The sequence below is a fragment of the Peromyscus maniculatus genome, chromosome 21 (assembly GCF_049852395.1).
Source record: "Peromyscus maniculatus bairdii isolate BWxNUB_F1_BW_parent chromosome 21, HU_Pman_BW_mat_3.1, whole genome shotgun sequence".
Lineage (NCBI taxonomy): Eukaryota > Metazoa > Chordata > Mammalia > Rodentia > Cricetidae > Peromyscus > Peromyscus maniculatus.
Genome location: NC_134872.1, coordinates 19,458,242 through 19,483,369, shown reverse-complemented (window position 1 = coordinate 19,483,369; position 25,128 = coordinate 19,458,242). Strand labels below are relative to the sequence as shown.

Sequence of the window (25,128 nt, the reverse complement as noted above, 5' to 3'; positions counted from 1 at the left end):
AATGGGTGCCCTTCTTGCCAAGGGACAGTAGTGGGTGTGATGCCATCTGCCAAGTGCTGCTCTCATGATGGGCCACAATAGATGTCCCTTAAAGCATCCCTCTCACCCACCACAGTCCTAGCCACTTGCTACCCTCAAGGCCACTGGGCCTAATAATCAGTCAGCAGAGGCAGCTGCATGTGAGTTCTCTGCCAACCCCAGGTACAAGGTTTCCTAGGGAGGGTAGGGGGGTTGAACGTCTATGCCCGACTGGACATTTACTGAAAGGTGCATGTGGGCAAGGTACTGGGAAAATGTTTAAAGAGTAAAAGAAAAACCTTCTGACAGCAAAAATGTGTAGCCTAGAGCTTAGAAATACGGCTCAGCAGCGTGCTTGCACAATGTGCATAAAGCCCTGGGTTCAATCCCTAGCACCACAGAAATCTGGCACTGGGGAGGTAGAGGCAGGAGGTTCAGAAGTTCAAGGTCACCCTTGGCTACATAACGAGGTGGAGGCCAACTTGAGATCCTATCTCAAAATAAGAAGAAGAATGAATGTATGATCCTGGTGGGGTATAAGCAGAACACATAGAAATGTAATCATCTGTCTTACAAGTTGGGATATGATAAACACCCCAGGAGGCAGTGTACAAGGAAAGGCCTTTAAATTCATCGATGATCTTCCAAGATGCATCCAGGGCCCACCTACTTGACTTCCTCCATGGGTCCCACCCTAGTCAGAGAGACAATCCCTTTATCATGGTCCCCTTGCCCTTTCTTTTCTCCATTCTTGTGGCAGCCTTGCCATTCTCATGGCACCTCTTGAAAGCCTGTGAGAACCTGCTGCTCTTCGGTGGGAGTGCCATTCTCACAGCATTTGGAGTCACTCCAAAGTTTAGACTGTAATTCCAAACTCCCATGAGCTGTGGAGTAAAGGGATGACCTGGTCCATGCCTGCCCATCATCACTCTGTCTTCTCCTGGTTCCATCTGCAGAGAGCTCCTGACCTCTCTACCTTGCGACTGGGAGCCTCTCAGCTCCAGACAGTGAGAAGATGTTCATAGAGGCCTGGTCTGCAGGCCTAAACTCAAGAGCCTCTCTCTCTCTCTCTCTCTCTCTCTCTCTCTCACACACACACACACACACACACACACACACACACACACACACACACGTAGTCTTTCATGGTCTTCGAGGAACTCAGCACATCTGTATGTGACTTGACTCGGAAGTCCATGATAGCAACCCGTACCCTTGACCCAGCCACTCCTATATATCCCCAGGCCTGCATACATTTCTGTAGTTGGCCCAGAAGGAAAAAACAGTTTTAGTCAGTGGGTGAGGATGAGCTGTGGTGTAAACAGAGCCATCCAAGGAAGCGTTATATGGCCTACTTGTAGGAGAAAGTAGGCCAGCCTGTCTAGAATGGAACACAGCCTAGTTGGGGTGGTTAGATCTAGTCTAGAGGTTCACGCTTGGTGGGTAGGGCAGGGTCTCCCTGTGTAGCCTTGGCTGGTCTCAAAGCTGAGATCCTCCTGCCTCCGGCTTCCCAAGTGGTAGAATTTACAAGTGTGCATTACCAAGTCCAAAATTTGTATATATCTTTTTCTGTTTTTTTTTTTTTTTTTGTTTTTTTCGAGACAGGGTTTCTCTGTGTAGCTTTGCGCCTTTCCTGGAGCTCACTTGGTAGCCCAGGCTGGCCTCGAACTCACAGAGATCCACCTGGCTCTGCCTCCCGAGTGCTGGGATTAAAGGCGTGTGCCACCACGCCCGGCTCTGTATATATCTTTTAAGGGTTTTTTTTTTTTTCATTTTTATTACTTTTATTTAGTGTGTGTATAAGAGAAAGAGAGAGAAACAGAAAGACTTACACATGTACATGTCATGGCCCAGTTGTGACAGTCAGAGGACAGTTTTTTTGGTTTTGTTATTTTTTTATTTTATTTTATTTTCAAGACAGGATTTCTCTGTGTAGCTTTGCTCCTTTCCTAGAACTCACTCTGTAGCCCAGGCTGGCCTCGAACTCACAGAGCTCTGCCTGGCTCTGCCTCCTGAGTGCTAGAATTAAAGGCATGTGCCACCAACACCCGGCTCAGAGGACAGTTTTTGAGAGTCTGTTCTCTCCTTCCATCATACACGTCCCAGGAATTGAGCTCAGGTCATCAGACTTGGCAGCCAGGCACCTTTACCCAGTGAGCCATCTCTCAGGCTCCATCTTTCAAGCTTTTTTTTTTTCTTCAGTGAGGGCAACTTAAGTGCAGCTGAGGTAGAAGAGAAAGTTTATGCCCATTGTTGACTCAAAACTCACTGACCTTGAGTTTTCTAAAAAACAGAAAACATGGCCTTGCTGTTATCACAGGACTCAAGGAAGGGCCATGACTGGATATCTTAAAAAGCACCATTTCATTTCCAAAGGGCAGCCTTGGGTTTCCTGGTGCCCTGGGGCCTCTGTCCAGCATCCTGTTACTTAAGTTTCTCATGAAAACACATAATCGAACTTAAAAGGTTGTGATGGGAAAGACAGTTCTGCTGACTTGGATGACTTTATCTGAGAGATCACGTCTCAGTGGCCTTGACTGGATGGAAGCTCTGGCCTGCCCCTGACTGCCCCTTTCCCCGCCCTGAATGCATTCTCCACTGCAGTGAAGATGCTTGCCTTATGTATAAACCAGTCCCTGCCTGCCCCCGCCCCCATCACAACTGAGAGCGCAGCCTGACACCCTCTGCAGAAAGGAAAATGGGCCACCGCCTGTCTGTCATCACTATTACGTGGTTTCTGGCACTTCCCTTTTGTTCACGGCAATAGTAGAAAGTTTTCAATTTTTCTTCAGTGCAGACTCCTCCAATACCAGAACTGTGTTCTTGGTTCTGCCAGTATTTTTGCTGATGACCAACCTAAACGATGTCTTACGTTGGGAACAAGAAAAATGTAGCTGTAGAAGCTACCTGTGCGTGGAGCTGGGGGCCTCAACTGTTCTTAAGCAGGCTGCTCCTGGGGCCTCGGTCAGAATAACAAGGTCAAGAGAGATAGGGGAAGTGATGACGGGAGAGGAGCCACACCCCAATAATGGTTGTTCCAAATTAATGAAGGTGAAATGTCTTTGACAAATGATAGCTTCACCCCACACTCCCTAAGATCTGAATTTCTTTTTTTTTTTTTTTTTTGTTTTGTTTTGTTTTTTTCGAGACAGGGTTTCTCTGTGTAGCTTTGCGCCTTTCCTGGAACTCACTTGGTAGCCCAGGCTGGCCTTGAACTCACAGAGATCCACCTGGCTCTGCCTCCCGAGTGCTGGGATTAAAGGCGTGCGCCACCACCGCCCCCGCCAAGATCTGAATTTCTTAATGAGGGATGTTCTGTGTGGCAAATGTGTTGCTCTGATTGGTCAATAAATAAAACACTGATTGGCCAGTGCCTAGGCAGGAAGTATAGGCGGGACTAACAGAGAGGAGAAAAGAAAGAACAGGAAGGCAGAAGAAGGAGTCACTGCCAGCCCCTGCCAGAACAAGCAGCATGTGAAGATGCCGGTAAGCCACGAGCCACGTGGCAAGGTATAGATTTATAGAAATGGATTAATTTAAGCTATAAGAACAGTTAGCAAGAAGCCTGCCATAGCCATATAGTTTGTAAGCAATATAAGTCTCGGTGTTTACTTGGTTGGGTCTGAGCAGCTGTGGGACTGGCGGGTGACAGAGATTTGTCCTGACTGTGGGCAAGGCAGGAAAACTCTAGCTACAGAGGAGTCTTGAGGCCTCCTCTGAACGCACTATGTGACCAGACACCGAGGCGCACCTGTTGGGAGCAAACCAGCCCATCCTGAGTTTCTCCTCAATATGGAATTATGGGGCCTAGACTCTAAGGTCAGGCAGCCACACTTTCTTAGGAGCCTGTTTCATAGGGACAGACAAGACACTACAGAAACCATCATTTCAAGGGCTGGGGGTGAATAAGGTACCGCCTCAGGAAGAGGAATGACTTGAAGATACCAGAGGAGCTGAGGTCATATTCCAACATGGCTGTTGCTTTGCCCATGATTGAGAGAGAGAGAGAGAGAGAGAGAGAGAGAGAGAGAGAGAGAGAGAGAGAGAGAGAGAAGGAGGGAGTCAAAGAGAGGAATATGGGACCAGATGGCGCAGTTAGGCATGGCTTATGGAAGAGGTGTATTGCACATTAGCACACAGCTGAACTCTAGAGCTATATAATGTGACTGAGTAAATGAGATGGGCATTTGGGATGTATCAGCTTTACCAGAAAGTAGAAATAAAACTCAAGACACTTCTGCTCCAAGCATCTGTCAGTCAGGGAACGGAGCAAACTGGTCCATGGAGAAGAAGGGTAGCTGGGAAATCCTCTAGAGGTAATAGTATCTGAAAACAGTTTTAAGGAATAAATAGAATTTTCCAGATGAGCAAGAAGTCAAGGAAGAGCAGAAGAAGGGATAAGGCCTATAAAGGTGCCTAGTCAGGTATCAAACCGCACTTAGAATTGAAGGAAGCCACTGGGAGGCTAATGCATGCAGCATTGATGTCCACTGACGCTGCAACAAATGACCAAACACTGAGTGAGATGAAGCAACATGCATTTACTAACCCTCAACGCTGGAGATCAAAGGTCTTCCAGCTTAAGGCATTGGCGGGCTCTGTTCCTCCCAGAGGCTGGTGAAAAGAATGGCGCCTTACCTTTTCTCCTTTCCAGAGCTCACCTGCATCCCTGGCTCTCAGGCCCGTTTCCTTCCTTTTCAAAGTCAGCGGAAAAGCATCTCCATAGTTCTCTCCAGCCTGGATCTGCTGCTTGCTTCTCCCACATTTAAAAAGCACACTCAAAAGTACATGGTCCAAAGAGCTAGCCCCTTCACTTACTTCTGTAGCTCCTAAGGGTCGCATGCCATGGGACAAATCACATTCAGAGAGACTAAGAAAAGGACTTCAGGCGCTGTTACTCTGCAAATGATAAATGCCATGTAAGAGGCAAAGGGTGGTGCCATGGAGAAAAGTTGCCATGATCCGCCAACATGGAGTGGGAAAAGATCCAGCATCCAAGGAAGGCTTGCGTGCCAATTTACATTGATTGTCAACCTGACAGGGTCTAGAACCACCCTCTGGGCATGGCTTGTGTGTAGATTAGGTCGATGTCGAAAGACCCGCCTGAAAATGTAGGCAGCACTGTTCTGGGCTGGAGTCTCAAACAGAATAGAAAGAAGAAAGTGAGCTGAGAATCAGCATTCATTTCTTTCTCTCTCTCCTTTTGACTGCTGATGCAACATGTCCAGCCGCCTCCAGCGTCTGCCGCCACGCCTTTCCCGCCATGACTGACTGTACTCTCAAACTGTGATTCAGAATAAACCCTTTCTTCCTTGAGATGTTATTGTCAGGTGTGGAGCCACAGAAATGATATTAGGGTAGACATCCGAGTTCTGGAGATTTTCATAACAGATGTGTTTCAGGTCATCACCGCTACATAACAAGCCACCCCCAAAACTTGCTGTCTTTAGAACGATAAGATGCTTTCCCTGTTGGCCTCCCCTAGCTCACTCATAAAAGTACTTCCAACTGGAGGGTCGGTGAAACTGGGAGATTTGCATAACCTTGGGGACAGCCAAGGTTATGGGTTCTTGAGCTCTCTGTTCAGCTGGGCCAGCAGCCTTAGCTGGTCTCCTCAGGGCAGTGTCCCAGCAATGCATGGCTGTGGGACTGCAGAACCCTGGAGCCTGAACTCACATGATCACAAGGTTCCTCCGAGTTCGAGAGGAAGGGAAGTGGATTGCCTCTGCTGCTGAGGAGTGCTGTACTACCTCATATCGGGAGGCTCTGGCGTTAAAGACAGTAGTGTTGCGTGGAGTGTTGCACTCTGACATTTGAGATTAGAAGGGTAAGATGTTCCTCGGGACAGCAATACCCAAAGGAATTAATTAATGACTCGAGTGTGATTTAAGTGCCATAGATACTGAAGAGAGGAAGCTACAGGCCCGGGGCACAGAACACCTAATCCTGTGGCTACAAAGCCGAGACAGTGGCAGATGGAGAGGAGTGGCCTGTGGTCCAGATCCTGCTAGTTAACAGCAGGGCAAGTCTGGGATGGCCACACCAATGACGTGGTTCTGGAGACCACGAGGACCATGACCACAGCATATAAGTCTATCTAATGAGGAATGGACACGCAGGGCCCAGAACCACCTCGTCTAGCTCTTTAATCCCCAGCCACCAAATCTGCCTGTTGACTTGCCAGTCGTAAAATAAATTTCCCCACTTTTGACATCCAGACAGGGTGAGTAGAGGCTTCAAGGCATATTTTAACCCCGAGCTTCCCTGTCCTCCAAGTTTGTTGAAGTAGGAAATGCAGTAACAGGTCGGTTTACAGCTACCATTTCTGGCTCTCTTGTCTCCTCGGATATTTATGTAATGACAAAAGAGCGCTCACACAGATGAGCAGGATTTATGACGGTGAGATGTATTAGGTCTGTTAAATGGATAACATTTATCACTCCCATTGTAAGTAAATAAAAATCAGAAAGCAGACAACAATCACCCAGATGGTCTTAAGAACTCACTCAACCATAGCATGTAGACATGAATAAACTGGAGCCCATTACAAGTAGAGAAGGATGAAATTGCTTGTTCTTACCATCGCTTCCAGGACTGAGTGTCTGTCTGTTTATGTGGGACCTGCGAACAGCTGATTTGCTGGGATCCTGGAAAGGCCTGATTTGGCCTCTCTGGCTGTAGCTTTGAATTCTTGCAATACTTTTTTGATTATTGTATACACAGAAAAGGAAATGTTTACTCTGAATGAAGTACTGAGGCTGTGAGGCAGTTCGGTAGTACTTTATTGCAAACTCCACCTCTGCAGCCGAGTTCACTGTGAGCAGTGAATCCTACCCATTCCCGTGGCTCTCCCTCATCCATGATCTCCTGTTGATGGGAATCAGTATGATCTGATCCTATGTATACTGCAGGGATTAGAATCCCTGTGGATGTTATTTTTACCTTTGACCCCATTGGTTTTCTTTTTCTTTTAGAATATGGCATAAATATGTCCTAAAAATGAGAATAACTTTTGCAGTTTAGAGCTTGTCTTACTTAAGATTTCTGTTGCTGTGAAGAGAAACCATGTTCTATAAAGGAAAATATTCAACTGGGGCTGGCTTAGTTTCAAGGTTCAGTCCATTTTCATCATGGTGGGAAGCATGGTGGTGTGCAGGCAGACATGGTGCTGGAGAAGTAGCCGAGAGTTCTACATCTGAGTCCATAGGCAGAAGGAGACTGTCACACCAGGCCTAGCTTGAGCATACCTGAAACCTCAAAGCCCATCTCCACAGTGACACACTTCCTCCAACAAGGCCCCAGCTACTCTAACAAGGCCACACTTCCTAATAGTGCCGCTCCCTATGGGCCAAGCATTCGCACACATGAGTCTATGTGGTTCATTTCTACTCACACCACCACAGAGCCTGAATATGAAACATGAAGGGTTTGTGACCACCTCAAAGGCATATGTAGAAGCAACATGGTTTTTTATTTCACCAGGGTATTACTAATCCACATGACTTGGGAGCTCCTCTTCAGAGTCTGCTGGCAGAGCCAGGTTGCTGATAGACAAGAAAGCCAATTCTATATTTTTAATTTCCTATCCTACTTGTCCCTAAATCCAGGCATCCTTCTAAACCATCTGCCTTTCAAAACAATCACATCCCCCAGCAAATACTGAGATTGTCCTACCGCTTAGAATGTTCAAGGCAATGTACCTCAGTTTCAAAGTTGTGGGGCCCCCAATGAAGCCAGTTTCCTGGCTCACTCCACCCCCTTGGCAACATCACCAGGATGTTGTCAAATAATTTGGTAACTTTGATTCTTTTTTTGATTTGTTGGGTCAGGTCAGCTATTCCTTGTCTTGTGTTGATTGTCTGCAGTATCCAGTGAGTTATCCTTGAGTTAGCACTTATAAAATCCGTCCTTTGGGGAGATCTCTGTCCGTATTAGCTTGGTGAGTTTACCTCTGATGCTGGCTTCCTGCCTCACTGTATTTTGATGTCCTCTGAAAGTGTCCATCTTCCTCATCATGGAGTCACAGACTACACCCAGAACTTAAACATCTGCTCACCTCTCTCACTGGCCGTAGGAGGTGGAGTTTGCCATGATTAACAGATGAAAATAATGAGGCCCAGGAAGTAAACCCCACCCAGTATCAGGGGACAGGAACGGAGCCGCGAGGATTCCAACTCACGCCATCTGAGTCACCACTGTTGACCCTCACCACTTTGGTTATCAGGTCATATGGTTCATTTTTCAACTTATTCTTCTCTCATATATTACATCCTAACTGCCGTTTCCCCTCCCTCCTCTCTTCCCAGTCCTCCCCCCACCACCTCCCCTCTCCTCAAGGTCCACTCCTCCTCTGTTTCCCTTCAGAAAAGAGCAGGGCTCCCAGAGACATCAACATAGCAAGACACAATAAGACCAGGCACAAACCCTCCTATCAAGGCTAGACTTGGCAGCCCAGTAGGAGGAAAAGGCCCCTCAAGCAGACAAAACACTCAGAGACAGCCCCTGCTCCCGCTGTCAGGAGTCCCACAAGAAGACCAAGCTACACACCAGAACATACATGCAGAAGACCTAGGTCAGACCCACACAGGCTCCCTGTGTGTCCTCTGTTCAGTCTCTGGGATCATATAATTCTTGATCACGTGTCGATCCTAGCCCTTGGGTACACTTAGCAATTTTTGTTTGTTTGTTTGTTTTTGTTTTTTGTTTTGTTTTTGAGATAGGGTTTCTCTCTGTAGCTTTGAAGCCTTTCCTAGGACTCACTCTGTAGCCCAGGGTGGCCTCGAACTCACAGAGATCGGCCTGCCTCTGCCTTCCCAGTGCTGGGATTAAAGTCGTGCGCCACCACTGCCTGGCTAGCAATTTTATCTTTGGTCTCTAGACATAGGTGATATTCCCTAGACGGAATACTGAAAAATCATCCGTCCAATGCCAAACTCATGCTTCTAGCACATCGTTCTCTGTTACTCAAGGAAATAAAAATACCATGGAATCATAAGACAGATGTTAAAGAGATCAGTTGCAGGAGCCATCACACCTGGCTGATCATCAAGATTAGACTTTTGTTTTTGTACTAAGATTTTTTTTTTTTCTCAAAAAAAAAAAAAAAAGTGTGGCCAGATGGGGAACTGCTGGGTATTTTCAGCCTCTTCGTGCTACACAAACCACAGGTCAAACTCGAACCAAACCACACATCTGCCCCTCGAGTCCTTCCTGCGAAGCCGTTCTCCAGCCTCAGGTTTCACAACTGCCTGGGACAATGTCGCTGTGGATAACAGACGGCATTTCAGAACTGCTTCACCTCCCAGCAAGGCCCGACTGTGAGACGGCGGTCCCTCCGTCCAAACTCCCCACCTTCTGTTTTTTATCATCCCAAGGACGGCTCTCCTCAAATCAAATTTGAGTTCAGTTCTACTGGGTCCCAGTCAGGTAGAAGGCTCTTTCCTCTGAACGTTCCCAAAATCATTGCCAACTCTGAAAATGACCATCAGACCAAGTTGCTCAGGTTAGACCTCTTCAAGGGGCCAGTTGCAACTGACTCATCGAAACCTGACATCATCCCTTAAGCTGCCCGCAGGAAGGCGATTGTTTTCTGTTGTGTAGAGGGCCTGACTCCGGAAAGCATGGATGCCATAGCAGCTTCTCTTCCTCCTTCTCTTGAGACCCGGAACTTTTGGTTTGTTCGTGTGTTCTGTTTGGTGGAGGCATGATACGGGTATGTGGTGATATTGTGTCCCCCAATATACGTGCTCGCTAATAAATTTATCTGGGGTCAGAGAACAGAACAGCCACTAGACAGACATAGAGGCCAGAAAATGGTGGCACACACACATTTAATCCTAGCATTCCAGAGGCAGAGATCCATCCATGCAGATCTCTGTGACTTCAAGGCCACACTGGAAACAGAGCCAGGCATGGTGATACACACCTATAATTCCAGGACTCGTGTCTTGCTTGGGAAAGACGCCTATAATCCCAGGAAGTGATGGCAGGAAGCAGAAAGGTATATAAGGCGTGAGGACCAGAACTAGAGGCTTTTTTAGCTTTTAGGCTTTTGAGCAGCAGTTCAGCTGAGATCCACTCCGGGTGAGGACTCAGAGGCTTTCAATATGAGGATTCATGGAAACAGGATCTGATGAGGAGTTGTTGAGGTGAGGTTAGCTGTGGCTTGTTCTGCTTCTCTGATCTTTCAGCTTTCACCCCAATATCTGGCTCTGGGCTTGTTTTTATTAATAAGAACTTTTAAGATTTGTGTTACACTGGTACGTGCCCCAGGCTAGCCTGGAGCTTACACTCCTCCTGCCTTAGCGTGACAAAAGCCAGGGTTAGAAGTGTGAGCCACCACCCTGGGTCTGCAACTGTCTTTTAACCTCCCCCTGTTATTTCAGGAAGGTCTCACATGCTTTGCCTTCCTGGCTGGGTCTGCCTTTACCCTATGTTCCAGATTCCTTGATGAAAAAACCCTGAGGGGGAGGGACGGACGGCTTCTGTATAGAGAGAGCTAGCTTTGGTGAGGTCTCTTGAGAATACTTTGTTGTGTCAATACAGTCACTATAAATAGTGGATGAATGGACATAAGTTAATTTCATTAGCATGTCATAATTCAACCTGGAGCTTCCTGTTTGCTCACACCCAGGCAGTTTTGCAGCCTAGGTTTTGGTTCTCACCGTAATGGCCACCGTAGCCATTATGAACTTGCATATGGCGTCCCAATGCCAGACACTGCGTAGCTTAAAGACTGTGGCGGGGTGAATGACAGTATTTCTTGGGCAGCCAAGGGTCAGGTGTCAAAGCTCAGCCAGGCCTATAGGTGACCAGGTTCACTAGCTGGTCAACACGTGTGGCTGGGGAGCTATGACTGTGTGCCAGTAATGCCTGGACCCGTCTGCGGTAGGCAGGTTATGTTTAGAGAAAACCAAGGAGAAAATAACACGTTCACCGGAATAAACTGTTCAGGGTCAAAATAACAGCAGCGTGGTGTTTCTGTTCTAGTGTGAGATATAAAAAGAAAGCTTGAGTTTCACTTCCAAACTCCTTGCCTGTGCTCCGGCGCCTCCAAGGACGTGGCTGAACAAAGGCAAGCTGTGGGGAGTTGCTGTGGAAAGCCTCGGCCTCGCTAATGTGGCACCCACCATCATCTTCTTCTTACAGAGCCTTATAAATGGACACTGACATGGACTACGAAAGACCCAACGTTGAAACCATCAAGTGCGTGGTCGTGGGCGACAACGCCGTGGGGAAGACTCGCCTGATCTGTGCCCGGGCGTGCAACACCACACTGACGCAGTACCAGCTGCTGGCCACCCATGTGCCCACCGTGTGGGCCATTGACCAGTACCGTGTTTGCCAGGAGGTAAGGCGGCACATAGGTTTAGCCTCAGCTACGTAGCCAGTTCCAGGCCAGCCTGAACTACTGGAGACCCTGCCTCGAGAACGAACAGAAAGCTGAATGCAATAGTAATTCGCCTGGCACGGTGGCCCGGTGTTCAAGAAGCTAAGGTAGGAGAATGGAGAAATTGCAGGCTAGCTTGGGCTAGAGGAAGAAAAAAAAGGAAGGAAGGAAGGAAGGAAGGAAGGAAGGAAGGAAGGAAGGAAGGAAGGAAGGAAGAAAGGAAAGAAGGAAGGAAACTTTAAAATAATGCGTAGACCATGACTTCTGTTTGCTGTTTATTAGTCTGATCAAAAATGAAGGAGGCACGTGGCTATATTGCATGTCTAAAACAGAAGTGACCTGTGTAGTAACAGATTAAAAAAAAAGCAAAGTGGAAACTTGGGGGTGTGGCTATGGCACACGGAAGAAGTCTGAGTCACACAATGGGGAAGGTGAATTAGGAGTTGTCTTGTGTCCCTCTAGACTGTGGAAAGACCTGAAGAAATGCCCCTGCAGAACACTCGAACATACCGCCCCCTCACCCTCCACCCCACCCCGCCCCCCCATCGCACTCCCTCCCTTCCATGCCCCCTCTCTCACACTCTTTTTTTCTGTCCCCCCTCTCCCCCACACAGGTCCTGGAGCGGTCCAGGGATGTCGTTGATGAAGTGAGCATTTCTCTCAGGCTTTGGGACACTTTCGGAGATCACCACAAAGACAGGCGTTTCGCATACGGCAGGTAAAACAGGGCCAGGGAAGCTTGTGGTTGCGTCCAGTTTCCTCTCCCTCTCCACGGTGGGTTAAGAGAACACCGACAGGCAGACCATGCAGCCTGGCAGTGTGCTGGGCTCTGGGCCGTGCCTCGGTTAGGAATTAAATGGACAGGATTGGTTTCTGGTATCGAGGATAACCAAGTCCTCCTCCTCCTCCTCACTCACAAAGTCCGTCCCTGGAACTCCCAGCTAGCCAAGCTGGGCTGTTTGCAACACCAGTATCCATCTGGTCCTCTCGTTTCGAGTCAGTTTAACCTTCTGCCTCCTTCCACAAGTACTGGCTTCCTTTTAGGAGATGTTGCCTCAAAAGCATAAAGGTGGCTCGTAAAAGAAAGAAAAGCATCTGAAAAGCCCTTCTCCGGGCGTGATTCCAAAATGAATGGAAGCATTTGTGTCTATTTTTTCTTTCATTCAAAGAGAAAGAGAGAAGGAGATACCCAGTAAAAGGAAGATAAACCCGGAAGGACACTAACGTGGGTAGGGACTGTCAAAGGGCCTTCCCGCGTTCAGTACCACCTTGTCACCATCGCTCCGTTCGGTCCTTCTGAGAACACGTCACAGCCCTCTGAACCCACACAGGGAGATCCCTATTCCTGCTCCCTCGTAAACTGACCTGCGTCACCTCAAATTATCCTGGAGTAGCACTATTTAGTTGTCCTTTCCTAACATCCTACGCCATGTGACCTCAGAGCGCCAGAGTACTTCCTCCCTCCTAGGGATAAAGACAAAACATTCTGATAGATCCCCTGTTCTCCAGCCCTGGACAATCTCGTAACAAGCCACACCCACAAGTGTGCGCTTCACTTTTCCTCTGGTGCCACGAGACAGGTCAGTTTTGTCTGGAATGTGTAAGGTAGCCACCTGATCTTAGGCCTAAGGAATTTTTGATTTTTTTTTAATTTCCTTTCTAAATTACATTGTATTGATTAACTAATTAATTAATTTTGTCATGTGTGTGTGCGTACACAACAGGGCAAATGTGTGGAGATCAGGGCACAGTTTGCTAGTCTTGGTTATCTCTTCCCACTATGTAGGTCGAAAGCATCAAACTCCAGGCATGGGACTTGGCAGCAAGTGCCTTGATCAACTGGGCCATCTTACCCCGGTGCCATTTCTCTCTTGAGACAGAGTCACACTCTATAACCCTTCCCCCTCCCCCCAGCATCCTGAGTATTGGAATGACAGGCAGGCTGGCTACCTTTATAGGTGTGTCTAAAACAATGGGCAAACTGCTGGGAAGCATTTGCCTTGCTCTTGGGAAGTTCCCGTAATTGGGGGAGGGGCAGGGAACCTGCAATTTAGGCCGGTTTGTTCAAGGAGACTCAAAAAGAAGGGTGTGGGAACGGACGTAATTTTCCATTAAGTTTGTTCTTTGACAATGTATGTACGCATAACGCATTCTGATTAGTCTCAACTCCACAGGCTCTCTTACGATTCTCCAATCCCTGTTAACCTCCCTCCTTCTTTTAATTCTCTTTCCCAGATTCACGCCTTGTTCGTTGGTTTTGTAACCCACCGAGTTTAGCCAGGGCCATCTACCTTACCACAAGTCAGCATTTAAGGAGTGAGGACCCCCCCCCCCAGGCACCTCCCCCTCCACATCTGACTCTAATGTAGGCTCAGCATCAAAGTCCTTGTGCGGGCACATTCGTGTCACCACATGCATTTCGAGGTTTGGGAGTTCGTTCTCTCTCCTTACACCATGCGAGGCCTGGAGATTGAACTCAGGTCATCAGGCTTAGAAGCAAAAAGAGCTTTTACCAGCTGAACCACCTTGCCCATCCCTTGTAGTTAGAGTTTTCCTGCCTGGCCCACAGTCAGGACAAATCTCTCTAACCCGCCAGTCCCACAGCCACTCAGACCCAACCAAGTAAACACAGAGACTTATATTGCTTACAAACTGTATGGCCGTGGCAGGCTTCTTGCTAACTGTTCTTATATCTTAAATTAACCCATTTCTATAAATCTATACCTTGCCACGTGGCTCGTGGCTCACGGGCATCTTCACATGCTGCTTGTCATGCCGGCAGCTGGCAGTGTCTCCCTCCGCCTTCCTGTTCTCTCAATTCTCCTCTCTGTTAGTCCCGCCTATACTTCCTGTCTGGCTACTGGCCAATCAGTGTTTTATTTATTGACCAATCAGCAACACATTTGACAGACAGACCATCCCACAGCAATCCCTCTATTACATTCTTTCCACCCCCCTCTTCCGAAATGATCCACGGACCTTAGAGCAGATGGTATAAATGTCTTGTTTGGGCCTGAGCAGTCACGACACTTTTTCTCTTCAGGCAGCCTAACATCTCTGCATGCACCATCACAAACTCTGTTTTTAATGTCCCCTCTGTGGCAGAACTTTTCAACTTAGTAGCTGGCAAGGTAGGCTCCTCCCCTTAAATGTCCTGGGGGTTTTGATGTTGTTGTTTAGGTTTGGTTTGGTTTGGTTTGGGTTGTTTGTTTGTTTGTTGTATTTTGTTTTGTTTTCCCAGTAATGTTACTGATTATCATCTGGGATCTTTTTGCTATGGGTTTTTTGTCTCTTTGCCTTGGAGTTTTTTGTTTGTTTCGTCTGTTTGTTTGGCCTCACATTGTTCTACACATAAAGACTAATAAATCCACGTGCACTTAACCAAGCACTCAGGTTTACATCTGTGATTTTAAAGATGCATCCGTTGAGAATGAAGTCTTTGAACAAAGGAAAGATGGGTGCAATTGGTATGAAGGACTTTCAGAATCCCACTCCTGAGAAAGCACCTTGCAAGGAGAGGCACAGAATGCGCTCCCTGGGGTATTCCCGGCAGATGAGCTGACTGCTTCAGCAGCACTGTGCTCTGTGGGCACTCCAACATTTGTGTTTGAGACACACAGTGTGACGTGGCCCACTTCGCAGAAGTTGCGCAGTGTGGACCGGAGCTATTTTGCTCCCGTGAGACATTTTTTACAGCCCCGTAGCCTCACAGAGTATACAGTGGGCCTTGTCCTGCCCCAAGACAGAGCTGGAGTGGCCTGCCCCCTCACTCCCAACAAAGCAAGCTGCTCTCTCCCGGCACCCCATGGGCTCAGGGTTCATTGCTCTGTGCCCATGCCCTAAGATTCTGTCACCCACACCCTCTTCCCGTTGACATGGAAAAACAGCCCGTGCTCCCCCAGACAGCGCACTGATGTCAGGGCCTTGGTTCTTGTGGGAGGCTTCCCGCTGCCTGTCTGCTCTTACCTTATGGATTTCCTCTGTCCCCTCCCATGCCCACAGCCTCCAGGCTTGCTGCCTGCAGACTCCACCCAGCAGAGACTAGAACCCAGACCTACCCCATCTCAGCCACCAGCACCGTTCTAGAAATGCTGAATACATGACATTATATTAATTCAGTGCCCAGAAAGCTACACTGTTTTTGGAAAATTTGGTAGCAGTAGGAGTTCCTTTTATTCTGTAGAAGGCTTCAGTCACCTCTTTTCATTGCTGTGAGGGAGTCCTTTAACTTCATAATGACTTCCTTGTTTAATTTTTTATCATTTATGGAGGGAAAAAAAGCATAATTGCAGTTCCAGCTAATCACTTTGGTGTGGAAAACCTGTTTTGGGTGTGTGTGTGTGTGCAAGCGTACACCTGAATGTATGTAGGTGGACCACATGTGTGCAGAAGCACTCAGAGGTCAGAAGAGGGTGTCAGATCCCCTGGAACTGGGCTTCCAGACTGTTCTAAGCAGCTATATGGATGTCGAGAACCAAACCCAGGTCCTCTGCAAGGAGAGAAGCGTTCTCGAGCATTGCGTCATGTCCCAGTTCCCAAACCTGTTTTGTTGTGTTTGTTTTTGTTTTACTTACGTGTTTCCTGTACTTGGTATGAGCCCTTCAATGGGATAAGCAACCAGCATAAACTTGGAGGCACTCGGGACACATTCATTCCAAGGCATGTGGAACCTTGTTAAAATAATTAACTGGATACCTGGAGTGGCCCCGAGAGAAACCAGACTCCTGTCAAGATGTCTTGGGCCTCAATGCTGGCTTTCTCTGCTTCTCAGCACAAAGGAATTTCACATGGTACCCCTCCAGTATCCCATGCATGGAAGGGTCTGTTTTCTAGAGCAATCCAACAGGTCCAGTGGGACTCAGTGGCAGGCAGTTGGCCAACTTGGATTTGAAAACTTTCTAACGTGGTTTAACTGTGCACAGAATGCCATCACTCTCTTTGTGGCTTACTAGCAACTATTTAACCCTACACCCACCCCCACTTGGCCTACCAGAAAAAAAAAATAGCTCCAGTGTATCAAAGGTCTTCCTAGATCTCAGCCAACAGGGCAGGAGTTCTGCCAACTTTGTGTAGCTCATCCCCTGGGGAACCCTAGGAGGCAGATGGTCCCTATGCTACAAGTGAGGACTCCTCACCTGTTTCCCAGTCCCGAGTCTCACGGGGCAGGCTCTCCTACATCTCTCCAGGACTTGGGGCTCCCCCAGTTTCCCCCACATCAAGTCATCTCCACCTCATTTTAGATAGGATGCAGCCGAAAATGACCCCACATTGGGGAACAGAGTTTCTGTGTGTCGTTCCGTATTTATGCAAAGGCTTAAGACTAGACTCGCTGTCCGCAGTTGACCTTCTGGATCCTTTGCCTTCAGGGAGACAAGTTACCCATCCCAGCACACCAGCTGTTGGGGTCTTAAGACTGCCCACGCACCATCCGCTTGTGGATGAACCTTTAAAGCTCTTCTCTGGTTCTTTTCAAATGTCAAGAACAAAACCATACATAGTGACCAGGATTGGCATCAGCTCTTCTCTTTTTTTTTTTTTTTTTTTTTTTCTTTTTTTTGGCAAGGAAGAGCCTCTTCTTAAAGGGATATCACTCATCTCCGAGAATGACAGGTCACAATTTGATTCCAGGCACCCTAAAAAGATTGGCAAAGGGGGATGGGCTGTGACTTTAGGAAGACACGTGGGACGTTCAATCCCCCTCCTCCGAGCCCAGCTCATGTACAGAATGCAGACGTCACTGTTTCCGTGACTGATCCGCTCTGGCGTCAGAGACCCCAAGCCATCTGGTGGGTGCTAAAGGTGTCAGCGACAGCTACAGCATAAGCTAAGCAGCCCTGGAGCCAGGTCTGAGCTCCTGCCCTGCACCCTCTCCCACCGTGTTGTCGTGGTGACCCTGTGACGCGAGCTCATTTCACGGTCAAGGAAGCAGCGACAGGAAGGGCCACCACGGTCAGGCACTGAAGACAGAGCTGACCTGAGCTCCCTCCCCTGTCCGCTGAACTGCAAAGCCCACATCCTGCCACAGCGCCTCACCCATGGCTAGCGGTGGTGCTAGGTGGCCCACTCACTTGACGCTTCCTTCTGGTCTCCTCCATCGCACACTTGTCTGTGTGGAGAGTGGAAACCCAGCATTCCTCATCTCCTCAGCTGTGGTCTCCCAGGGCTTCTAGTAATTTCCTTAACCCTCAGCAAATAATCCAATTCTCCGTATGCATCCCGAAGCAGCCAAGCATGAGTATTTCACTATGAGTAGAGATGACACACCCAAAGTCTAAAAAAAAAATGCACATATGATGTGCCTGCATGTGTATGTGTGTGTGCTCATGTGTATGCAGATGCATGGGCACATGTGTGTGCATACATATGGAGGCCTGAGGGTGGTGTTGGAAATGTTCTGCAATCATTTTTGTCTTATTCTTCAAAGCCGGGTCTCTCAGTCAAATCTAGAGCTCACCAACACAGCTCATCCAGCTAGCCAGCTTACTCTATGGATCCCCGGTCTCTGCTTGCTAAGAGCTGGGATTACGGTCAAGCCACAACACCCATGTGGCACTTACATGGGTTCTTTGCTTTTGTGGTAGGCACTTTAGCCACTGAGCCGTCTGCCCAGCCCTCAAGGAAACATCTTGAGAATGATTGGGAATTCTGGGTGATTGGGGAAGGAGGACATTTTCCCTCCCAAACAGTTAACTGAACAATTCAGAGCCATCGTAACTGCCCTCATCACCAGCATCTCTGTGCATATTTACAGTCTAATTGGACTCATTTAAGGCATGCTATATTCTTATAAAGATTTCTCTCCGGCACTGTTTGCCCCTACAAGGAGCAGTACAGTGTGTATGTGTGTTGGAAATGATAACATTAATCAGAGCTGCGGTTTCTGGGTGTCTGTTTAGATAAGATGGTTTTGGTTTCGTGTTAAAAGTCCATGAAATCAGAGATGGCATGGATACACTTAGTTTCCAATACTTCACAGAGGCCCTTTAAAATATTCAAGACTCTGGTGGCCCAGGGTTTGTGTCTTTGCCTGAGCTTAATGCCCAATAACAAGAGAAAGGTAAGAACCAATGAGTGTGGATCTGTTAGAGTCTTTCTGCATTTGCCTGGGCCGTCTGGGAATATTCTGGATGATTTCTGGGTGGCAAACAGCCTGTTGTACCATAAATATGTCAGGAGGAGGTTGGCTGAGGTCAAGATAAGACAAAACAAACGAATAACTTGGGCTGCAAATGTAAATAGTTTTAAAGGCAGAATCATCATTGGCTTGCTTTTTTTCTCTTCCGCCTCAAGCTGACCGTGGCCCTGCTATGGACCTGGCCTTTGTTTGAAATGGTGATGTCTTATTCACGGTGGATTTATTTTCAGTTTTTTAAAAAGTACTATTCATCTGGGTGGCTGAGTGGTTTTGTCCTTCCCTACATTTTGTACTCAGCGCAGGTGACCTGCGCTCTTCTCCAGTCCCCAGCCCTGACAGAAGGTTTTACAAATGGACACAGGGTAGAGAAAGGGAGACGGCTACAGGTGTACTTTACAGACTGCTACCCAAAGCATAGCCTTCCTGTGTTAGTACCACATGGGTCTAGGAAGGTGATTAGAGCTTATGCCCTGGAGACGCCAGGTCCTGCGGCTTCTGTAACACAAGAAACTGAACGTTGCTGTGGCCTTAGAATAAGACCTCAGTTCTTTGAGCAGAGATGTAGGCACTCCCTGGGAAGCTATGTAATAGTGTTAGTATTTGCACTTGGGAACACCTCAGCATGGTACTTGATCTAGAGTTAGAGTTCTGGGGTGAGATAAACCAGCATGGTATAGCTGGAGTTTTCCCGTGTCTACCTGGCTCCTGCAGCTGCTCAAAACCAAGTAAACACACAGAGACTTATATTACTTATAAACTGTATGGCTGTGGCAGGCTTCTTGCTATCTAGTTCTTATATCTCAAATTAGCCCATATCTACTAGTCTATAAGTTGCCACATGGCTTGTGGTTTACCAGGACTTTTGCATCTTATTTCCTGTGTGTCTAGCCGGCGACTCCTCACTCCACCTTCCTGTTCCCAGAATTCTCCTCTCTGCTTATCCTGCCTATACTATACTTCCTGCCTGGCTACTGGCCAATCAGCATTTTATTTATCGACCAAATCAGAGCAGCACACACATTCACAGCATACGGAGTGATATCCGCAGCAGCATGGTCATGAAGTAAGTGGCCCTCAGCTACATATAGGTGACCACTCTTCAGGAGCTGTAGTGTTTTTCTTTACCAAACCTCAACAGAAGGGGAAATAAGAGTGAGAACTTCTGAGAAATGGGCACCGGGTAGAAAAGTCCATATACTATATGACGCCATTCAGATAAAATTCTAGAAAAGATCATCTAGTTGCATAGAGATGATGGGTTGGTTCTGTCTTTCCTTGCTGGGACAGACACACTGGGAAAAGCACCTCAAGGGAGGAAGAGGTCATTTGCCTTGCAGCTCAAGAAGGGACGCAGCCCACCCCGGTGGAGAATCACAGGACACCTGGGAGCATCGAGTGACGGCTCACATTGTGTCTTCAGTCAGAAAGCAGGAAACAAACAGAAAGTAGGGCCTAGCTATAGAACTTCACATCCCAACTCCCAGTGACTTCCTTCCTCCACTGAGGCTCCATCTCCTTCCAAAACAGCATCACCAGCTGGGGGCCAAGCCATCAAACACAAAGAGCCTGTGAGACACATTTCACAGTCAACCCCCAAAAGAAGGGTGGATTACCGAACTATAGGAGGGAACTCAGGAGCAATGCAAGTATTACCTCTAAGTGTGAGCATGGTTTTGTGGGGAATAGAGACGTCAGAACTGACCAAATTAAATACACTACAGATGAATATTGAAAGCTTAATGTATTTGGATGTTATCTCCATGAAGTTTAAGACGAGGAGATGTAGAATTGGAGCCTCAGAAACTGATACAGAAAATGGAATTTACAGGCTCCCAAAGCTAATGGCAGAACACCATTCTCCTGCCACCCAAAGCCATGCTGGCTCTCTTCTCCCAGCGCGAGCCCCCAGCCCAGGGGCTGGCTGGCTGGTGGCAGGGACCCTGCGTAGCCTGTGTTTGTGTTCATCTCTTCTCGAAGGTTCATCTCTCATGAGCACCATGTGACAGTGAGATGGAGAACACTCGGTTCCATGAGAGGTTTCCATCTCTTCTATTTCTGTCTCCCATAGCTGTCTGCTCAGGTTGTAGAGTACGTAGCAGAAACCTGTGGAGTGCATGAGTGACCTGTGTGGTCTAACCAGCTGCCCCGTCTGGGAACCGGGGTACAGAGGAATGGGGGTGTACCATTGCTTGTCTGTCATTCTGTCTTGGGTCTCATCCTCTCTCGCCAGCTTTATCTTGCTGTAGGCAAATCAACCACGTCATCAGAACTTGCCTCCCTTCCCTGTTTCCATTGAATTTCATTGTTTTTGTGAATATTCTTAAACAGAAGATTTGTATAGATATGGATGATTTTCCAATTAAAAGGTCACTTCTTCTCTGGGTATTACTTCCCCTAATTTTGTTAGAATAATTTTTATAACAGTTTTCTTTTCTCTATTTGTGTGTGTGAGTGTGTGTGTGTGTGTGTGTGTGTGTGTGTGTACATGCTAATAGTAGGGATATTAAGCAAAACAGTTGAAACTGGATCATTACCATAATATATGCACCCCAAATAATAAAATACACTAGGCTTAAATACTTACAGGCAATTTCAAAAATTACATGTATGGCCATGTATGCATTCAGAGCTTGAGCAACCACAGCTGTAAGGCTGCTGTGGATCCTGGTCATCTTACAGTCTTCCCACCCGGCCTCTGGACCTCCCTCAGCTGCTGTTCCAGGTGAACCTTCCTGCTCTGAAATAGAGCAGCTTGGGCTAGAACCAAAAGAATGAGGTGTCAACAGAGCAGGGATCCCTGTGCCTGGCCAAGCCCTCTCCCCACACAAATCAGGAGCACTCAGCACTCGGTGAGAAAGAGATAATGCTTCCTGCACTGCTGTGGCTCACATGGGCAAGGTGCTGGTCACGTGGCCGGAGAAGCGGTCACGTGGGCATCACATGGTAGCTTGACCAGGAAAGCGTAGCTAGACCCAAGAGAAGCCCCCCAGGAGAGTCACAGTGAGGCTGCTGACATGGGCAAAGAGAATAATGATTGCCTTCTTTGGACTTCCTTTTTTTTTTTTTTCCTTTACTAACTGAAAGCTTTACAAATTGGGTCAAATTTGCAACATTGGCTTTTCAATATAGAGTAAGAGGAATTAAAAAACAAAAACAAAAACAAAACTCCAGTTTGTGTTGTTTCTGTATTGGGATTTTCTGGTGAGGAAATAGATTCCAGGCCACAGTGCTTTTCCTTTCAAACTAGGTGGGTCAGAGGCAGGAGACTGTTGAGTAACTCTGTGGTCAGTCATTCTAGAACCTTCTCTCAGAAACTCCCGACCATAAGGCATAGCTGTGGGCCAAAAGGAAACTCCATCTCGCTCTAACTGATTGTAGCCTCCAAGGTCTTTTACTGGGTGGATTCTGAACCCGTTTCCATGTTTGTCCAGTTGGTCCTGTCTGCTACAGAGCGTGTTCTCGGATGTTCTTCTTAGGAAGTTTACTAACCCTGCCAGCAACACTTAATACCAGTCACCCGTGACAAGCGTCTCTAAAGTAAGCCCAGATCTGGGTTCTTCCTCTCAGACTTCTGCCCCTGCCGGGGAAACTGCACAACAGACACATTTCTAGGCTGCAGGAAGATGAATAGGAAAAAGAGAAAAGAGTGAATTGTCTCTCAAATCTATCCTGCTGGCTTCAGAGACTCATTGAGTTGGGGGTGCGTGCTAGGTGAGTGTATGTGTGTGTGTGTGTGTGTGTGTGTGTGTGTGTGTGTGTGTGTGTGTGTGTGTGTGTTTAAAAGCAAGATGGCCTTTGTAATTGAGGGCATCCCTGAGCCTTAATCTAGCTGTAATCTCCTGGAATTAATCCAAAAAACACCCTCCTCTCTTCTTTACATTTCTTTGGCTTCTAAAGATAATCTCATTCCTGGAAAAAAAAAAAAATTGTTCCTCTGCAGTTAGGAAAATGGCCAATGGATTTTTTTTAAACAAATTCAAATAATTTTTAAGAAAGCGTATTAACTGGTTAACCTCTGCTCATGTCCCCAAGGCATCACCTGGCGGGCTTCCAGGAACAACAGTCTGAAGAATTGTAATGGCTCACATTCTGTTTTCATTCCGTACTTAAACTCCAGCTGATCCCCTGCCCGACTTCATGTAGCCTAGTTTCGGTTCTTTCAGATTCGAAGTCTGCAGACAGCTGTGTACCCTCAGCCTTGAACGCTTGGATACCCCGCAGGCCCTTTGATGGGATAAAAGCAATCGAAGGAACATGGGGGAGGAAAAAAAAAAATCCTGACAATGAGCTAGCTCCTGGTACCATGGCCAGTTAGCTGCATCCATTAGAGCCGTTCCTCAGTGACCACGCTGAGTAATAGTGAGACATCTTAGATGCTTATTGCGCCACTAAGTCCCATCCTGGATCTGGTCATTCCAGCCCTGGTGGCATGACCTTCTGCAGCCACCTTGCTACCTGCACCCATCTCTCCTCCCAAGGCCAGGCAAGGGTACCACCACCCACCTTGGGTACCGCCTCTTCTCGGACCCCAGCTTCTCCCAGCCTTTCCTCTCCCCGACCCCTGATCCTTGGCCACTCTGACACCAATTTAATCAGCTCTCTGGTCATGATGGTAACATCAGCTTATTAAACTAGAATTGATATCACGCCATCCCACTCAGAAACACCCACTCAGGTGTTTCTACCAGCTCACCGGAAGCCAGAGCCACACACACACACACACCCCTGAGAGTCCTTCCACCTCAGCCCCTCTGTGGCTCTGCTTCTCCTGCCTTCCTCCTCCCCACTGTGCTCCAGCAATGTGCCTCTTCCCTCAGGGAAGTATCCTAGGCATGCCTGCCTCGGGGCCTCGCCTGCGAGCTAGCTGTGGCTTTGAACTCTTTCCCCACAGCTGGCAGGTCTGGTCCCTCCTTCCCTTCGGTTATTTACTGAAATGTCAACCTCAGAGAGGCTCTCCCCAGAGGTCTCTTTTTTTTAATCACCCTCAGCTCTATTCCCCCGCCCCCTGCCCTGGCTATCGCTGTCCCCTTTCTCTGTTGCGTGTTCCGGTTGGCTCTGGCCACCAATTCTGTGTGTTTCTCCTGACTGTTGTCTTTATCCTCCCGTGTGCAGGCATGAGAGAGGATAGACAGGACAAGGACAGCTGTCCCCAGTGTCTCTGAGAGAGCCTGGTATGCAGTGGGCTGTCACTATTATGTCTGGAAGGAACGGCTAGTTCTGAGACCCAGTGAGGGAAGAAAGCGAGCCCTGGTACCTTCAAAGGTACCCCAAAAGGGTCGCTGAGAAGTCTGAGCAGGGAAAGAAGTCTCTTTCCCATCAAGCTCAGAAAAAAGTGGCTGGTTGACAGTTTGGCCTCCTAAGAGTCCTGGGCATGACTCCCAGAGAGTTCCCACCTAGCACTGCAAGAGACCATCCAGGGTTTCCCGGATCCGCAGCTGGCCTCGCCACTCATCACAGAAGGGGATGTTTCTCTGGTGTTTAGCTTTGAGGAAAACTGAGGAGGACCAAAGAGCAGAAGTTGGGAGAGTTTCTATGCCGTGTCATGTCAGTCGGGCATTCAATGAGGCTGTTGAAGCCATTTGTTTTCATCGGTCGATGGCACGTCACTCAGTGTGACTCTTGTTCTGGTTCTCCTGGTCCCGACCGCATGCCCTGGAAGACCACACTGCCTTGTGGTGTGAAACAGATGGCGTGGGACCGCTAGATGACAGGCGCTGTAGTTGCTCTCTTACCGCTGCCACGAAATACCTGACAGGCGCAACTTCACAGAGAGAGGCTCTGTTTGGGCTCCCGGTGTGGAAACACAGTCAGCCCTCCCCAGCCGCAAGAAGCAGCTCTGTGGCTCCGACTTTGGTGACAAGGATGTCCGCAGTCAGGAAGCAGAGAGACACCAACGCTGGCGCTCAGCTCCGTTTCTCAGGTTTATCCCCAGCCGTTCATCCACCATCAGGGTCTTCCCTCCCCAGATAAACTCTTCAGAAACCTGCCCTCACAGACATACACAAAGGTGTGTGTCCTGCGAGATTCTGAATCCTCCTTAGTGGTCAAGGTTAACTACGGTAATAGCCCACCACTTTGGTTGGTGGGGCCGCTCACCGCCATGGCATCTGTACTGGGGTGGAGGAACCAGCCATTTCTAATACTCTACCGTTGTCTGCAGCCACTGGTGACACTGGCGGGCTGTGGCTGCTACCGGCCCACTCCTAAGAGCGTGGCTTGCTTTGGCCAGATTTCTGTCGGGTGGAGGGAGCCGGGTCTAACATGTCACTTCCTGGTGAAACTGCATTTACAGTCCTGGAAGACTGTAGTCACACGCATGCTAATCACTCCCAAATCTGGATATATTTCAGGATGTTTTGACAGTTTCCCCCACATAACATCTGTACTTAAAGAAGCCTCACTGCTCTTGGTAAAGTATTGGCTTGATTTCTCCGCTCACATCCGGGGCCCTGCATGGTTCTGCCCTGCTCCCCCCAGAACTCCCAACCAGGCGCCCCCACCCCATCCCCCACCCCCCAACAGGCCTGTCCATCCTCCATGAGTTCCAGCTTCCCCAGCCATCCATCTTCAGCCCGGTCGTGTGCAC

General features: G+C 48.1%; 1 protein-coding gene across 9 annotated transcripts in view; it reads left to right on the top strand.

Moving 5' to 3' along the window:
• Window positions 1-25,128, top strand: part of Rhobtb1 (Rho related BTB domain containing 1) — a 128,606-nt gene that overhangs the window by 72,116 nt on the left and 31,362 nt on the right. For 8 of the 9 annotated variants that reach the window (XM_015987724.3, XM_015987720.3, XM_076557046.1 and 5 more), the window contains 2 exons: window positions 11,167-11,368; window positions 12,022-12,125. In XM_015987724.3, coding sequence (XP_015843210.1) covers window positions 11,177-11,368; window positions 12,022-12,125 — 296 coding nt within the window. In that variant the 5' untranslated portion in view covers window positions 11,167-11,176. Of the gene's footprint in view, window positions 1-8,092; window positions 8,243-11,166; window positions 11,369-12,021; window positions 12,126-25,128 lie in introns of those variants that run through there. The other variant, XM_076557044.1, reaches the window with a different exon arrangement.